This window comes from Diadema antillarum, unplaced genomic scaffold (assembly GCF_040938485.1).
Source record: "Diadema antillarum isolate AM-2024a unplaced genomic scaffold, OU_Dant_1.0 seq00000014_RagTag, whole genome shotgun sequence".
Taxonomy (NCBI): domain Eukaryota; kingdom Metazoa; phylum Echinodermata; class Echinoidea; order Diadematoida; family Diadematidae; genus Diadema; species Diadema antillarum.
In genome coordinates this window covers 33838-52473 of record NW_027271134.1, presented here as the reverse complement: position 1 = coordinate 52473, position 18636 = coordinate 33838, and the positions used below count along the sequence as shown (strand labels likewise).

The 18636-nt window shown below is 40.6% G+C and overlaps 1 protein-coding gene across 3 annotated transcripts in view; it reads right to left on the bottom strand.

The window, feature by feature from the left end:
* Positions 1 to 709: 709 nt before the first annotated feature.
* Positions 710 to 18636, bottom strand: part of LOC139725054 (ADAMTS-like protein 2) — a 41678-nt gene continuing 23751 nt past the window's right edge. For all 3 annotated transcript variants that reach the window (XM_071636141.1, XM_071636142.1, XM_071636143.1), the window contains 15 exons: positions 17771 to 17837; positions 16023 to 16119; positions 15064 to 15218; positions 13755 to 13878; positions 12768 to 12848; positions 11210 to 11406; positions 9906 to 10677; positions 8922 to 9494; positions 8082 to 8208; positions 7723 to 7930; positions 7244 to 7387; positions 5622 to 5789; positions 4348 to 4542; positions 2096 to 2249; positions 710 to 867 (listed from right to left, as the gene is read on the bottom strand). In XM_071636141.1, coding sequence (XP_071492242.1) covers positions 716 to 867; positions 2096 to 2249; positions 4348 to 4542; positions 5622 to 5789; positions 7244 to 7387; positions 7723 to 7930; positions 8082 to 8208; positions 8922 to 9494; positions 9906 to 10677; positions 11210 to 11406; positions 12768 to 12848; positions 13755 to 13878; positions 15064 to 15218; positions 16023 to 16119; positions 17771 to 17837 — 3214 coding nt within the window. In that variant the 3' untranslated portion in view covers positions 710 to 715. The remainder of the gene's footprint in view (positions 868 to 2095; positions 2250 to 4347; positions 4543 to 5621; positions 5790 to 7243; positions 7388 to 7722; positions 7931 to 8081; positions 8209 to 8921; positions 9495 to 9905; positions 10678 to 11209; positions 11407 to 12767; positions 12849 to 13754; positions 13879 to 15063; positions 15219 to 16022; positions 16120 to 17770; positions 17838 to 18636) is intronic.

Below are 18636 nucleotides of genomic sequence, written 5' to 3'. Positions count from 1 at the left end.
TGAACATGAGCATGTAATACAGACCCACATGCGAATTTGGCAGGTTTCTTAGAAATTACAATACGACTTGACGCGGACATAAAATGCTATCAAGTTGTAAATACTGCTAAGTCTGTTGTTATTTGGAAGCAACCAACAGCATGGCTGAATTACATGGCGAGACACGGAGGCACGTCAGACGAAGAGAGTTATGTGAAATGGCGCCATCACTTAAATGACTGTCGGAGTTCAATGGAGGTATGACTGGGTCTAGCGCTAACATGGAGACTCACAGTGATGGATGTTTGTCTCTCATGGGTAGTGACATCAGATGAGCCGTGTGGGTCACGGCCTTCTCTTTCGGTTCAGGTGGGACATTCAATTCATTCCTCATGCATTTCCATACACATAGCATCACACCCGCAACTAGAGCTTTGGGTGCACACTAGGTATGCTTCATTTGCTTTTTGACGGAGACGTCATACTGATTACGGAAATGTAGAATTAAAATAATCATCTTCTGCGGTCATCACACGGTTACTTCGTAGATAAAATGTCATTCCCCTAAATGCATACTTAACTCCTTCGGCACATAATATATGCAGAAAAACGTTAACGACTGATAAATCGAGTTTGACGGTATAGGTATAGCAAATTTTCAGCCAAGCCATGTGTTCATTGTCAGCTTCTAGATCTTTCTCAAAAAGAGCGAATTTCATAAGGACGACGGCGACCATCATTTTCGACCCCTCGCTCCCGATCGGCCGGCGATGTTCCGACACGATCTGCAACAAGTCTGACTGTACCTCGAAAAGCGGCACAAGTCCGCCTGTACGATAAGATTACAGTCAGCCGTCCTGTTGTCTTGGCAACTTTGGTTAGAAGGACCTAATAAGAGGATAAGACAAGAGAGGTTGGTCGTACGAGGATTGCATGGAGTACTTATGGTCTACGTCACAATCATTTCATGTCATGTTGTGTGCACTGTCATAACAGTTTTGAAAATACAGACTTTGAAGTTGCCATGTCATAGAAAAGCGTGCAGTATTATAATTCCTGTAGAAAATATAAAAGATCAATCTTAAACACAGAGGGAATAATATGCTTTATAACATTTCAAACAGTTTTGGATTGTAAAATAGACTTTGTTTTAAGATTAGAACGGGTGGTATATAATGACCCGTTCTATTTTTGAACCAATAATAACTTCTTCGCATTTTCTCGTCTCCACTCCAACTTTATCAATGAGGCGTGGTGACGGGAATTGATAATAATGGGAGGTTTTTGAGTTACACGATGTTATCTTAACTGCAGTCAAGATATTACACGAGAGGAGCATCACTAACAAACAAAACTATGACGCTAAAAATTGTTTGTCTGACGTGAAATTGGAATTTCCTGATTGGCACAGATTAACTTACAGTGTATTATAGCATTACAACCGAATATCAATACTCCGAGATAATAATGTCCTTGTTAAGTCGATTGTTTTATTACTCTTTCAGTCTTAATAAGTTTATGTTTACATTGTTCCTTTTTCTTTGTTCTGTTTACAAAAAATGAGAGTGAAGTGAGTTGATCATGGGTAGGCCCATGGGAATGTCAAACCTAATACTTATTGTGCCAGTACTCCTGTCACAAACACAAACACACACTTGCCATCTGCTAAATAATAAAAATCAAATGGCTTAACTGCAAATATTCTGGCTTAACGCATTGCAGCCACCCTCTGGCAAATGATTTGAATATTGTATAGAAAGGACTGGGACCAACCAAATGATTGGGAGCTATCGCAATGAAGATTAAACATATTCAAAATGGTGGGTTTAAAATGAAGAAGGAACTTGAATGATCGAACTTGTTGAGAATGGCTCTTTTAGCAAAGTAATTTCTTTGTTTTAGAAGGATAACAAGAGACCGCGACAATAAGTGCGCTGTATATTTCAGCTCAGAATGCACCACGATTGAAGATAAGTTGTGTATTTTTAATGATTACCAGCAAAATCATATTAGTCGATGGCACTGATTCCCCCACCTCCACATTCTATCATATACCCTTATCTGCTTTAAATAAATGGGCGAAATTTCTAGTAGTCCAGTACCAATCCAAACTCACCGAGATTAGTAATGCCCTGGGACGTACAGGCTGGTCTGCTGCATTCTCTCTGTGACGGGGGTCTAGTGCGAAGGTCACAGCGGTCACTGAGCCGTCCACTGACCAGGCACTGCACTGTCCGGCTTTGTAAGCCCGTTCCACAGGTCACAGAACACTATATCATTTGACAAAGATATATCAAATGCATCACACCATTTCTGATTTTCCTTTACTTCTCTTTTTTGAACGAATTATTTTATTTGAATCATAAAATAAAACAATTATATTTTAATGATCTTATGATATGTTGACAGTAAGGGAAAAAATTATATATCAAATCGCCATTTTTTCAAGTGTGCAGGTAACTTTTCTTGGCTATCAAATATTTTAGGTCCTGTTGTTTTTTCACAAAAACTTTAAATAAAGCATAACTTGGGAAATTATTCTTAAATTTACAAATATAAATATGATACTTCAAAAGTAAAAACAGATATGAAATGAATTTATCAGTTTAAATTCCAAACATGTTTTTTTCACAATTAGTGACATTTATTTGAACATCATTTTGGAAAATTTTGGAAAGGAGGGCTAGACAAATAGGAATAACCTTTTCACACTCACAAAATAAGTGGACCATTGTTTCCTAACTTTTATCTCAAAAAAACACAATTAGGTGAATCCTTAGATTTAATCTTAAAAAGGAAATCATTTAGTGCAATAGCTTTATGAAAAATCTTAAAATACAATGATCTCAATTTAGTACCAACGGTATAAAAAAAAATTGTTCTATGAACTTTTTCCCAATTAATGGTCACCGGTATCAATAAACAATCATCCCAGTAGGCATATCTTTTGTCAGGAGTGTGCGATCCCAGTAATAAGTTGTATGTATTCTTAGGGACTTTTTAAAAACTCAATAGTTTTTGTACAATTGTTTCATGATCCTTTACTTCACTTCCTATCGGTGATTTAATGTTTTGATTGACTTTTGAATACAGATAAAATATAATCTTCCCATTTGCTGAATAATAATTTAGTTTAACAAAAGAAATGGACTGCTAAAATGTTGAACGATGCTAATTTTGCAACAAATACATAGAGTATTTTAGTAAAGAGGTCAAATAACGACAAGTATTAATGATGTCATGAGAAAATTCCAAAGCCACTATGTCTTGTATTCCATGACAGTCCATGGTGTTCTTTAATGAAACTGGAGAAGAATGGGTTGAGATGTCAGAGGACTGTCAACCGTCTGTTCATCAATGACCCGTTTTAACCCTCTGTGCACCACACTCATTACTTGTCTATAGATAATAGTGTGTAAAATTTGTGCACATTTGATTCACTGACACAGAAAGGGTTAAATAACATGGATGTCCCTGTGTCCAACATTATGAATAGTAACAATCTCATCAGGCAAGCAATCATGGAGTAGAAAACAGGGACAAAATATGTCATTGGTGACTAATGTTTAACATATAACGCAGCAGTCAGGACACATTTAATTACACGTCGCTCACGTTCAGACTCATAGGTATCATTGCAAGTTGCAGTGGGCAAAAGTGTTCTGATGTTTATGGTCTGGATAGGTTATTACAACAGCGCTGTTGTATAAGAAAGCTGAATGGCATTGCGAGTTTACACATATAAGAATTTCAAGTGTTCTACTTACAGACGGGCTACGTTTCATACTGATAAAACAACAATTACCAGTAACATGAGAAATAACATAGATGTCAAGTTCAAAAATTTTTTATGAGTGAGATTTTCATGACTCAGCATCTCGGTGCGCACGCATGTGAGTGAGCGAGGGAGCGAAGCGACTGAGCGAGGGGAGGGTGTGTCCGCCCTCCCATGGTAGGGAGCTTTTCACAAGCTGGTGCATACTTAAGTGACTTATTTTTACTTATTTTGAAAGACAAGAGGGAAATATGCCTTCAATTGCAACTCTCACTTTAATCATTTAAACTATGCTCCCAATGCGTGAGAAAAATGGGTGTCATGCGTGAGATCGTGAGACAGACCCTAAATGCTTGAGTCTCACTCACAATGCGTGAGACTTGGTAGCTCTGGAAATAATCGTTGATACATTTCATGGAAGCATCGTTAAATTTCCAGAAAAAAAAAAATCAACCTCCAATTTCATTCCCAGGGTCAACACTACCATTACATGCCACTGTACACCCCTAAGTTTGCACCAGTGGGATCCTGTATAGAGAAGGCATCTTGCCTGTACGGCACTGGCATGCTTCCAAGGAGAAACGAGGACTTACAGGTTTCCAACTGTACGACACCCAATCGGGTGCCCTGCGCTGTGGGCAGCTAGCCTTCATACACCTGGCCTGAGTCACGGGCTGCGGCTTGTGGACGCAGTGCGAGTTCGGGTAGACTGTCATCCGATTATCACCGTTGATACCTGCGCAGATGATGTCTCTTCGTCGAAAGGCACTGCGACAGTCTCCCTCGCACTGCAAGGTACCATGCGGGTTGGATAACACTGTTATTAGACTTTCTTACAATACGTTGATGTAACTATCGATACCAGAATAACACATTTTGAATCCTACATCCATCAAATACAAAATATAGACGAATTTGAACTGCACCGACTTTGACCGATATCATTAACATTCTATTCAAATTATGCCACATGTAAAAACGAACTTACATCAGACAATGATAAGTAGAATGAATCGTTTTATCATTAATTACAAACGACGCAGTGATTTGGAACAGTGATTGATTCCGCAGTTCAATAAGCCTTCTTTACGAATTCTTTAATAACGCGTATCATTTGAAACCAGAGATATAGCAAATGGTTATTAGAAAAAGGTCAAAGGGTAACCAGAGGGATGTCAAAGGGTAACAAGAGGAATGTCAAAGGGCAACCAGAGCGATGTTGAAGGGTGAACAGGGGGATGTTGTAGATTGACCAGAGGGCCACGGATGTCAACATTTACCAAAGGGAAATCAAAGGGTAACAACAGGAACATCAAGGGGTAAACAGAGCAATGCTGAAGGGTTCCCAGAGGGATGTTGTAGGGTAACCAGAGAGATGCCAACGTTTTACCAAAGGGAAATCAAAGGGTAACCCGAGGGATGTCAAATGGAACAATAGAAATATTAGAGGGTAACGAGACGGACTTTGTCAGATGGTAGCGAGAGGGACGTCAAGGGTAATGAGAGGGCTGTCGAAGGGTTGAAAGAGGATGTCGAAGGGTAACCAGAGAAATGTCGAAGGGTAACAAGAGGGATGTCAAGGGGTAACCACAGGGATGTCAAAGGGTAACCAGAGGAATGTCAAGGGGTGACCACAGCAATGTTGTCGGGTGACCAGAGGGCTGTCCAAGGTAACAAGAAGAAAGTTAAAAGGTAACGAGAATAATGTCAAATGGTAACGAGAGGGATGTGGAAGGGTAACCTGAAGAATGTCAGAGGGTAAGCAGAGGGATGTCAATGAGTTACCAGAAGAATGTGAACCAGTAATTATAGTGGGATGGCTACGTGTAACCAATTAAAAGGTCAAAACGTCAACTGGTTGTCTCACCTGCTGCCACGCCTGCGGCACCCAGTGAGGTTGGCAAGAATTCCCACCGCACAGCTGACGAGTCAGTGGCTTGTCGCTTATCCTGCAGTCCCGGTCCTCCATGACTGCGTTGGTACTCTCGGCCACACAGAGTACACTGCGAGCTTGTATGCCGCATGCCCTAGGACACTAAAGAATAATGGAGGTATGCGACAACAGTTACTATGACCCATTGGAATGTCTGATTATGATCGAATTTTTCCGTTTCAGTTTCCTTTATAACGTATGGCATATCAATGGTCACAGAAGGAACATAATCTGTAGAGCGTTTTACATAGAAAGATTGGACTCGATCGTAACATGAAAAGAGTACAAGTTGTAATGATTTAATCCCACTCAGCAAGTAAAAGGCTATTACTTTTACTTGTCTTGACTGAAAGGAGAAAAAGACTTCTTCCTCTTCCTATTTTGCTCTGACTTTGCCTTGTTCATTCCTCTGACATTCCTCGCTGCAGTATTTGTGATGACATACACTCATTACACATTCATTATGTATTTTATCATGTCATTTTTGTTAAAGTCAAGCTCATGAAAGTAGTATCATCTCTAATTGTTAACGTCACCAATAAAGCTTGGGTTGTAGGCATAAAATTGTTGGTTTGATGGTCTGTCTATTATAAATTTATGTCACATTTGAAGAAGGATTTAGGCGACATAAAGGACTACAGGAAATGTCGGAAATGAGCTAAGAAACACAGTCGGGATTCACGCATGTGTTTCTTACTTGGATCACCAGATCTTCGAAATAGTATTTGGGCTGACGCCATATACAGTACTAGTATTTAGGTTTACTTGTTTTCTGAAGTGACCGAGAATGCCGTAGAACTCATGGGATAATCGCACATGGTTACTATTACCTCTTTAAGGACTCTAGACTTTTGCCGGCATTTGTTACTGTTACATTTTTGTTCCTCTGTTTTTGATTTGTTTGTTGTTTGTTTTTTAACATCGTACATACACATGGAAACCGATTGGAACAAAATCTTTATGAAAAGTCAGAAATGGGCCATGGGACCAATAGTGACTGGTTTCTGATGGTCATTCGGAAACCGTCTGTCTTGATCAATAAATTATTCCGATGGATTTCATTAGTTGAATGACCACATGGAACAAATGAGCTGTCTCCGCGGATGCATGTGCTCCCCAGTGCATGCCTACTAGTATTTGCAAATTTCTGTATTCATAACTGAAGACGAGCAAGCAAACTTCTTCAGTGATCTCTACTGTTGAAAAGAATAAAGTAATGAATAATTAAACTTGCAAATAAAGCTACGAAACATAATGATAGCTCACCGTTTAGTTTTAATCAATATAAAATGTATTCAATCAATTTAAATACAGTTGTATAAAGGAAAATGTTGAAAAAATTGTCCCATGAGTTGAATACCAGCCTGTATTTTGCAGCTATCAAATCTACAAATATCTACCCATTATTTCACACACACCATAACACTGATTTATACATGGTCATTACTGTTCTTTCTCATGCAGTGTACTTCTTTTACTATAAGTAGAAGGCATATGCGTTATTATTGAGTGCAGACACACTTAATATTTGTCGACGTCGTGACTACAGTGCTTACCCGACTCCATGACGACATGGACCACGAACACTCTCCTTTGTTGCACGTTCTCGATCGAGCTGGTCGCTGGGACATGTCACAGCCACTTGTTTCAGAACATGTAACTTGTCGGGTTTCCTGCCCTTGACCGCAGGGTGTCGAACACTGAAACATAGTTCATGATGGAGAAGGCATATTTAATTACTCTCAAGACTATTTCAAATGCGTCATTAATCTAAAACGTTATTCTAAAATCTACGATGAATTTCCAGTTTCCCACAGAGCACATTTCAACAGCTGCATATTTCAGATCGTGTATAGAGTATGAGAGAATAAAGACTTTGTCACGATATACAATCCATCCGAACTTAGTAATTCCCTCAATATTCTTTAAATTTGGGTAAACATGATATGAAGCTCTTTATTCATCAAAATCTGGACACAATTTCTGTATGATGACAAGCTACTGATAGAAATCATTCTGATAAAGATTTTGATACCTGTGACCAGTCGGAGACGACCCATTGAGGGCCGCAGATCTGTTCGTCACAAGGCGTGGTGACGTTGGGTTTGTTCGTCTGGTTACAACGCTCATTGGGCACTGATGTGTCCAGACCCTGTCCCATCATCAGCCAGCAGTGCACTGTCCGGAAGCGGAAACTGGCTTTACAGTCCCCTACACAATTACTCCACGTACCAACCTCCCATCTAAGACACAGCAAAGATAAAGAAGTGGTACAGATCGGTCAACACCTGTGGTTATCTCTATTATGGCAGGGTCAACTTAAAGTTGGCAGATGTTCCGCCGAATGTTAGAGATCAAGCTTAAAACATGGCACGTGACCTTTGGCCTCCTCACCTTGGTTCACACGGTCGCCCAGAGCACTCTTTGGCAATAACGTCAGGTTTAGTGTCTGGATCACACATTGTATCTACGACCTGTTCTTCATCCACGTCAACACAGTACGCGTAGTTCCTGATGATACCTGTTCAACAATTGAAATAGAATTCGTGACTGCCGTTTTCATCATGTATCTACGGTCAGCAAGGAATGGTAAAGTACTATAAATCATTAATCACTCTTAAATTATTGACAATGCCCTTCCTCTAAATTCCCCTTTGAGTTATTCACAACGAGGGTATCTATGTAAGCACTTTTGGTAATCCTACCAGCAAAATCAACTTGCTGACAGGCGCTTTCAGGAGTTCTTTAATGGGGCTGATAAATGCCTCATGAATACTATATTGATTAACCATAAAATAAAAAAAATGAAAGCCAATCCAGACCGAAGAAGAGAATCTGATCCTTAGTAGATTTTTTGTACTTTAGATGTTTGTTCATCTATTGAAACTTCCAATTTGACCATGCTCTGTAGTCAAAATTTCTGATTTTGACGTAAGCATGTAGGATGTGAACGCGGAATACATGGACATCTGTTGATATTGCAACTTTAAAAGCTACATAAAACAAAACAATTATTATTAGATCTACAAGACATTACCGCAAAGCCAACTATACACCTTCCCGTGAGCCTTCCTACAAGTCTGCGTGCACTATCCATGGTGTCGCACTACCAGTGGTATTCACTCTTTTTGGTGTCGTACCATTCATGGTGTCCTACTTTTCATGGTATTGAACTAATCCGAGGAGAAGATGAGGATGTGCGATTACTTTCTAGATCTGGCGGATGATACCTACCTCTTGTGCAGGTGGCACTACACGGCATAGTGTCGGTGATCCTCCAAAAGAACTCTGGAGGGGGTGTTGTCGTCGTCGCCATCTCAGTCGTCATTTCTGTCGTCATCGCTGTCGTCATCATTTCACTGGTGACGTCAGCTGTTGTTGTAGGTGCTAATGATGTCATCACGGCAGTCTCACTGGCGGTGATCATGGTGGTCATGAGCTCCGTGGTGGTGGTGGTGGTGGTAGACGTCGTTATGCGGACTCGCTCAGTGACGCGGCGACCAGACTGAGGCTTCGTGGTGTATCTCACTTCATTATCGATTTCGGACGAGTAAAAATCTCTTTCGTAGTCTGATTCAGAATCATCGTCGATGTCATCAGGACCCTCCGATTCGAAATCAATCTTGTTGTCGCCTTCGTGTGGATTTACGATGGGATCGTCAATGTCGCCCAAGTATATGTCTAGCTCCTCTGTGGACGTCTGGAGGGTCGTTACTTCGATCACGGTTCGGTCCGTATCGGATTGCCGCCGGGAGCCGTCCGTCCGATACGGCGGACCATACTGAAGACCTTCTACTTCGGCAGTTCCTGATATAATTTGGGAATGAAGGAGAAATTATGTCCTACCATGATTTGAACCACAGTTGAGATCTCATATCAAAACAATACAATTAATTGGGTATGGGTAATGGGTAAAGCCATCTGAAGTGTAAAACATTACCCAATCTAAAGATTGTGCCATACAATTGCCATTACAACTTGAAGAAAAGAACATTTTAACACACCTCGTCATAAGAAAGGATTTGAGAATCTTTTTGGAAATATTTTCCGTCCAAAAGAGTTTAGAACAAATGTAGTGATTATAACTGATCTATCTTCAGTCAAATTGTCTGCCGTGCCTCTATATGACAATAATATGACGCTAATAAGTTACGTCCTTCTCATTCTCATAAGGAGAATATCTGAGAAGTGTCAAATAAAGTGTGCCACCGTGTTTACCAACTCGTTCCTCGCTCCGTCTATCTGTAGCTTCATCCCTCCCGACAGGGTGAGTCAGGGACGACAGATCAAGGTCCTCCTCCTCGAAGATACGATCGTTACCTGTGGTCTCCAAGGCGGCTACCTCTGCCCATCCCATTGGCCATCCTCCACCTTGCATTCCCGGGGAATTACCCCAGACCTGATCTGGTACTCTGTTGTTACTTGTGCTATTAGCGTCTCGACTGTTGTTTGGTCTGCGCGCACTATACTTGTCGTAGTCAAAGCCTCGAGAGTTCCCTTCGTCCCGGTGTAGTGTGTGTGTCCTATCTTCATTCTGTGAGGAGTGTTCATCCACGCCCCGCGAGGCGTTCACTGCCTCAAGAAGACCTGCACTGGCAGGGATTCTTGAGTGATCGCTTTCATCACCAAGACTATTCGATGCATTTCTCATCGAATACTGTGTCCTATTTTGAATTGAATCTTGCACGTGCCACGTCAGCGGTTCATCCATAACATCTGGTCTGTGGTCCATCTTATTGGTCCCTGAAAATCTATCTCCTTTTAGACTTGCGTAGGTTATATTACTTGTGTGCTGTTTCCGAGTTTCCACGTTTCCCTGTTCGTCTAATGATTCCACAGGATTTTCAGTAGAAAATAACAACTCACTCACAGTTGGGTGATTGAATGTTGGTTCTCGAGAAACAGGGCCCGGGGCTGCCGTCGATACCTCCAAAGGAATGACATACTCGTATCGTACTGTGGTATTGGCATCGTATACGAAGTTTAGAATCTGAAAGTGGAACGAAAAGTTAAATAAATAAAAAGTGTTACGAACTATGCAAGTTAGTTCCTTGTGCATTTAAATCGGTGCTTGCTTTATGTTTCAAAACTAATTCCAAGTTTTAGCTCAGTGCTGTAACATAGCTTACATTGCCATACTTATACAAAATGATCAAACATACGCTCGTGCTTTGGTGAACATTTGATTTATAATGTGTACAGTAAGAGCTCCGAATTAAAGAAATGATGGAAGTGAGATGGAAAGGAATTCGAAATGAAAATAACAGTTGTACGACCAATCAATCATACTGATGCTATACAATCGCAATCACATGAGATTTAAACGACTTTCGCGTACAAAGAGAGCTACAGGTATGATACCAGTTCCGGGTAAGATCAGCCAATAGACATTTGTATTAGTTGTTCCTTTTATGTGTTCCGCTCCGAAGGCTAAGGAGATGCACATCCAGATCACGTATTGGTAGGACCCTGCCAGGGAAGAACTGATTTTAATACGTGTCAGCACCCCGGTCAGCACTCACCTGTACAAGGAGTGTGTCATTCGTTGGTCCTTTCAAACTAATGGTTTCTACGTCATCCCACTGCTGCCGCTGAGCGTTGAAAAGAGTCTGGCGGTGGTAGCGAATCCGCGAACCCAGCGCCCAAAAACTGTACGGAACTTCGCTGTGTACGGTCCAGTGCCCATTGAGCAAGTATTCCCCATTCAAAGTGGAGAGTGCTACGCCAAACAGGATACAACAGGAGATGAGGCTTCATTTTGGCATTAAAAACAATCTTAAAGAATACTTTAAAGAACATTAAAAAGTAAACTGCTGACATACCCAGACTGATCTCATACCAAACATCTTGGAAATAATATTATACAAAACTCGACGCGTAAAAGAAAAGGATATTGATACTAAAAGAACAAATAAACAAACACCCATTTTGTGATAACATTTCATTAGATGTCATCTGCACGTGTAAGTTTGGCTTTAATGCAAAGCTTTAACATCTGCTCTCACTCCTCTGCATTCATAAAACGAACACTGCCTTTACTTATATTTAATCACTCATATACGAAACTGTATGGTGATGACAGTCATAGTCGAACGCAAGACATCAAAATTTTAGTTAATTCAAGAAGATAAGCACTTTGTCGCTTGGGGAAGTGTAACCGTGTCCATGGCCTTATAAAATGTATCACCAGTAAGCATGGCCAGCAACGTGACTTGCCAGGTGAAGATAGCACCCAGATCTTCTGACCTCAACTATATATCCCTAGCTCATCATGCGTCAAATTGAAGATCAAGTGGGAGCCACAATCTTGGGACCGACACCGACCACATTCAGGTAATAGTGTCGTTGACTACGCGTTGCGGTAGGAATCCCCACGACAGGGGTTATATCATCAAGACGTGGCATCGCCTCACAGGATAGAAAGCGGTTTACCAAATTGTGGCGCCCGCATGTGTCTGTAAAGTTTGTTCCATTCACGTCAGATCGAGTACATCGATTAACTCCAGATTGCATATTCAGTTTCTTTCTATATAGTGGGGTGCTTTGGCATAGTGGCTAAGATTCCCGACTCACAATCGGAGGACCCGAGTTAGATTCCCGCCCGGTGCTTACTTCCTTGGACAAGATGTTTTTACCCACCCCGTCCCTCTCGACTCAGGTGTACAAATAGATACCTGGCAACTCTACGGTAATAATAATGGCAGGGCGCTCTGGATATAGAGCATTGCCAACACTGAAGAGGCTACCCTGGGTAAAGAAGGCCTTATCATTATCATTATAGTCAAGTCACATACACTATATCATCAAAGCGTCATTTGCGTGCTTATTTTCCACCACTCAAAGGGTACTGGCAAGGATTTACTCGATTATGCACGGTACTTAATTACGATTAATGTGGAATTCGCTTTCACATACAGCCCAAAGACAGATGTCATAAGCCACATGGAAATCAGAAAATTCACAATCATTTTAAATGATAACATAAAATACCACCATAACTAGTCATTCATGACACGATATGTGATATTAATGTGTAATTGATATGTAAGTGCACACTACTCGAGCTTTGGAAGAACGAACCTAGATAATTCCGGATACTGTACGTTTCAGATATGGCAATATTCGTGGCTCCTGGGGGTATCTGCAGTACATCTGTGTAGCCTGTAGGAATAAACAGATATAGACTCTCAGAAAGGATGTCAATCACTGTACAGTACAACATACATCATGTATAATGACAATAAATCGTTTCAGTCTTGGATACCTAACTAATGTCTGAAGGGTACGAACACGCCTTGGATGGGTGGGCATCTTTACTCTGAAGAGACACTCATGATGTGGTATACCAGACAGTGGAGATCATGACCCGTTTCCTCTGTCTCACGTGACATTTCATGTTCCAAGGTCATGTCTTCTCTGTGCACTCTTGGCTATTTCCTTCCTAACGTCGAAGATATCGTCGTAAATATTAGGAATATCCAAAGTTTGTCTGTCCTCGCACTCACATGACTATTTCTGCCTAAAAACCTTGTGTATTACCTCCTCAACTCATAAAGGCAAACCCAGAATATGATCATGTGACCAATACACTATTATGATAAACAATTGTATATACACGTATATAACATCCAATTGAACAACATTAGAGTCATACTGTGCGCCTTGAGCACACTGTTAATGACCAGTAAATCCATAACGAAAATAGCTCACGAAAACATCACATTCAGTATCATTGCGCGAGTATAACCCAAGATCGATATAAAACTTGTCATACTCGTATTTGCCTCTGTACCAAAGGTGTTCGTTTATATTTTTCTTTGTTCATCGAATAAGCTCAAAGATCTAAACTATCCCATTCCAGTGTAAAACTTATATTCTTTCAATGTTATCACGAACAAAAGTCCTTTTAAATTCCCGAAGTATAGCAAAGTCTCTGAAATGAAGGCCGTAGACACATTTTCTCCACAGTGTGCCACAGTGTGGCACCGAAGTAGAGAGGTAAGGCGTCTGGTAGAGAATAGATCTATCAAAAGTTTGCTTTTCAATAGACAAGTAGGAAAGGCTTACCTACTTGTAGATTCTCCACGATGATTTGATCAAAGAGCCGAGAACAGGTGGTCCCGTCTCCTCCGCAGACACCACACCCATCCGTGGACTTGGTCGAGTTGAGGTAACCATCGCACCCAATGCTCTGGTTTATAAAGACAACCACAAAGTATGAGATGGTAAAATGAATATATTAATAAATCTATCAAGGGAGAAATGCAGTTATATCATTTCATTATAACATGTCTTATATCTGTGAATACTAGCTTATACTCAACAGCAAAGCTAGTAATATCACCGAAATGCAAACCTAGCTCTACAGTAATGATGTAAGTAATGCTGATTGGAGTTATGAGAGATAATATCGCCGTACACTTTCAAATATTATATAGGCCTACATGTACAATAATTACAAGACTCACAAAACTTGGTTTCGCATAAGTTTGATAGACGATGAAAATGTATACATTTCGATTTTCATTTTCATATTCGAAGAAAGATTATACAAGCTTCCCTGAAAACGTCTATCACATTACTTACAGTTTTATACACACTGCACAGGAAGACTCAAGGCAAATTTGAAAGATCGAGCACAATCTTTCTTGACAAAATGTGTTTTACTCAACAGACGGATGAATGTGATAAACTTACTAATTTATGCATGAGATATGAGGTTTGCGTAATGTACTATTGTACGTTGAACTAATCTACAAACTGCATATGATAAAAGTGCTTTGGCATGTGTTGAGGTGCAGAGTCTTCCTAAATTTGTATTGATAGGTTACAAATTTAGAAATACATAACGTTTTTCTTGTATCTTATCTCTTACGAGACTGTCAAGGACGGAGGCCATTGTTTTATGGTACAACCTATTACGTGATGTCTGTTTATACAATTCATGTATTCAAGGGAGCTCTGTGGGTTTTCTATCATCTGACAGCGCATGCCAACTACTTCGGGCGCAGTCATGGGTAATTGTCTTCTGTGGTCAGAGTAGGTCAAAAGAACAAAGATATGCTTGACCAAGCTATACTTTGTGATGAGACAACATTTCATCAACCTCTTTTAAGTCTGACTCAATCTGTGAAATTTGTTCGTCACTCGGATTAATTGCTGCTGGGTGGTGGTTCTATCTTGTAAACCTTAGGCAAAGTTTTTAGGGTTGTCATGGACAGCCCATGTACATCTGTTTATCGTTTGTTTGCTTGTTTCCGTTTTACTGCGGGTCTTGTTAATGTGAATGCTTTTACGACACATTACTAGCGTAGAACATCTGAAAACGTTTCATTACGCTAATGAGAAGTTGAGTAAATGCAAATACATAACTCACCCAACACGCGCCATTGATACAGACCCCCGTTTCCGGAACGCCCATGTTGAACCTGACACAGCGGGTTCCCAGCGGCACATCATGTTCCATCACCCGCACCTCGCCCCGATTAGCCTCGTTGTAGCACGCCAAAGTACATGGCCCGTAGCCTTCTCCTGCAAAAGTTCGGGGAAATAGGTTTCCTAAACTGGGAGGCATGCACAGATCTCATTGATCACGTTTTCTACATTTTCGTAGGCCTAAATATAGGAAAGCTCTAAAAATGTAGACGAAAGTTGACACAACAAAGCGGAAAACAAAAATTTCTCTCCGCACAGTTCTTCCCGATGTCACATCACATTGAGTGTAAAATAACTGATCATCTTCTGCCTCTTGGCTTGCCAGTGAAATAAGATAACATTACCTAGCGCATTCTAAAAAGCTAGTTTGCACATTTCCTTTTTAAATCATTCGACCTGATTATAATCAAACATCAAATTTTCATTCCACACTGTCAGTAATTACCGTCTCTCAGCCATGTCAGGTGTCCCTTATGTTGTTTGGCACTTTTATCTATCGGCAGTACTTAAAGGCATAGGCCAACTTTTTTTTTCTTTCGCTGTTTTCGTTTTCGTTTGTATTGATTATTTACATGTTCGAAGTTATATCCTCTTAATTGAATGATTTCTGTGTTGTATTTTTGTTAATTACGTTATCATTTTACGGTCTTGCAGGAAAACAGCTTACCCTGACAGCATAACTCTTCTTTTTTTTTTGTACAGTGATTAAATAAACGAGCCAAACTAAATTTAACTCCACACACACACACACACACACACACACACACACACACACACACACACACAAATCCTTTTGATTCTAATATCGTTTTTCTCCAAAGACATCATGTGGTAACATTCAAATCATCAGAATGACATGACTTTTGTATTATTGTAAATCCTACGTATAGGTGAACTCACGTTCTGAAGGATAGTACGGTCTCCACGTGTGGCCCGGTGGTGCGATTTCTTGACATCTAGAGGCACGATATCCAAAGGCAGTCGAATATGGACAATTCTGAGATGTCAGTAACAGAACAGAGAAGCACAGAAATATGTATAGGTTGCCTATGTTGAATGTCCACAAACGTGAAAGTCACAAGTGCAATAATGTACATGATGGTAAAGCCGTAGCTCTTCTACAGGCAGCTACATGACAAGGGAATTGAAAATTTCGCTTTACTGGAAAATATGACTTGTACAATTATGGCGCAAAACACACTTTGGGCCATGGTTGTATTAGCACGTTATTGAATCTAATTTTTCTGGACGAGTGTTCATTTCACCAGGTGTAATAAGAGCTTGCAAAGAAATATCTGAATAGGTCACTGGAAAATACTATCATCATCAGCTTTTTGCGACATAATTATCATTTCTAACTTCTTTACTCTGATGTTCTTAGCAGAAACCATGATAATTCCATACAATTTCAAGTTATGACGCTTCAACTTATGAGCAAGACGCATGACTGTATGTGCTTGTTTGCTGTAGTTTGGGGTTGTTGTTGTTTTTTTTGCCAGTGTGTGTGTGTGTGTGTGTGTGCGTTTGAGTGTGTTTAAAGAAAGGCACATATCAAGCAGCTCTATAAACACTGTCAGAGCGAGCACGTGCCCAGGTCTTGACTTCTAGTGATGCTGTTCGATTACTCCACACTGCCTCATACAAAGGCGGATATATCGACAAGTAGACGCCAACAACGTGTCTATGTACCCCGGGATTGGAGGAATGATTTTAACGTCCCTTGGTAGTTGGAACATACGGGAGGTGACCATGAACTCTTATACACAGATTGGTCATGATCGTCAGAATAAGCAGAAAACCAACAGTGATAGAGAATGACTAATGTTTAAAGTTGCGCCTAAACACACAGATGTTAAAGAGCAGCGTTTAAAGGATGACAGATAAATATCAGGTATCACCCCGTGATGACACGAACTGAGACAAGATACTGATCCATAGTGATCGCAGCCCCCCCCCCCCCCCCATCCCATAAACACACGAACACATGACTTCCAATCGAAAGGGGTGCGGGGGTGGGGGAGGGAGGGAGGGAACATTCTCCCTTTACCCACCCAAACACGAGCAAATACCACCCCCATACACCACACACACACACACACACACACACACACACACACACACAAAACATTTCGCGGCCCTCCCCATATCAAGCAGGAAACAAATTTTGAGAAGTTTTCTGAACTGCTTAAACCAAATGTCTGAAAAAATAGGGGCATAGCAGGTTTAAGGGAATCCAAGTGCTAGCATAATGACGCAACGAGTTTCATCCAATGCTTTATCTCATATCACATGATGCTCACGTGAAGTGAGCGAGACGCGTCACGGCGGGGTCATTCCACGAGACCGACACCACGAGTCATACAGCCCATTGGTTCGACATTGAAAAAAAAAAAGGTTCACGAGTCACACAGCCCACGAGTTCGACACCAGGCGAACTAAGGCCCATGAGGTCGAAACTAGGTAAAAACAGCCCACGAGTTCATCAGCATTTACAACATGGCGCCTAATAAATAAGTCGGTCTCATGGGCCTTGTTTGCTTCGCCCAACTCATGGGCTGTATGACTCGTGGGCTGTATAACTCGTGGGCTGTATGATATTTAGGTGTCAAACTCGTGACGTGCACCCGTCATGGCTCCTAACTTCTCACCTGTATGCGACAAAGCCTGTATTCTTGTGGTCGTCCTTGGCATAGATCCGCACTAACTTCATATCCTCTGCAACAGTAAAAGCTATTATTACTGGGAAACTGTCACTATATCGACCAACATCAATATGTTTTGGACCTTAATACGTGATCGAAATTTCACAGCCTTTTCATGAAAACATTTGCAACGTTAACTTGCCAGGGATGGATACCATTAACGATAGTAGGAACTGATTCCGAACGATAGCACACACTAGATACAGACATGTACATTGTCCATTTTATTATGTTGAGATGGAGAAAAATAAAAATAAAAATGAACTTGAACTTAAACTTGACATACATGCATATACATACATATATACATACATACAAACATATATGGTCTTACAATATTGCGAAGAGATGGTACAAAGTAGTTCGTTTGGGTTCTCTTCCTCATTTATAGTATTATTCAGCCCATACACACACTAGACACAGACATGTACATTGTCCATTTTATTATGTTGAGATGGAGAAAAATAAAAATAAAAATGAACTTGAACTTAAACTTGACATACATGCATATACATACATATATACATACATACAAACATATATGGTCTTACAATATTGCGAAGAGATGGTACAAAGTAGTTCGTTTGGGCTCTCTTCCTCATTTATAGTATTATTCAGCCCATACAGCTGATGGAAACAAAATCATCATCTATGAAAGGAGACCCCGAAAGTTTACAATGGGGTTTAGAAAGTTCACAACGAATTTGTATCCGATACTCCTATAGACAACTCATAGTGGGATTGGAAGATTACCCTTCTCTGGCTAAGAAGACCACTACCTGCATGATCACTGACTTCTGGCTGTGGAAACT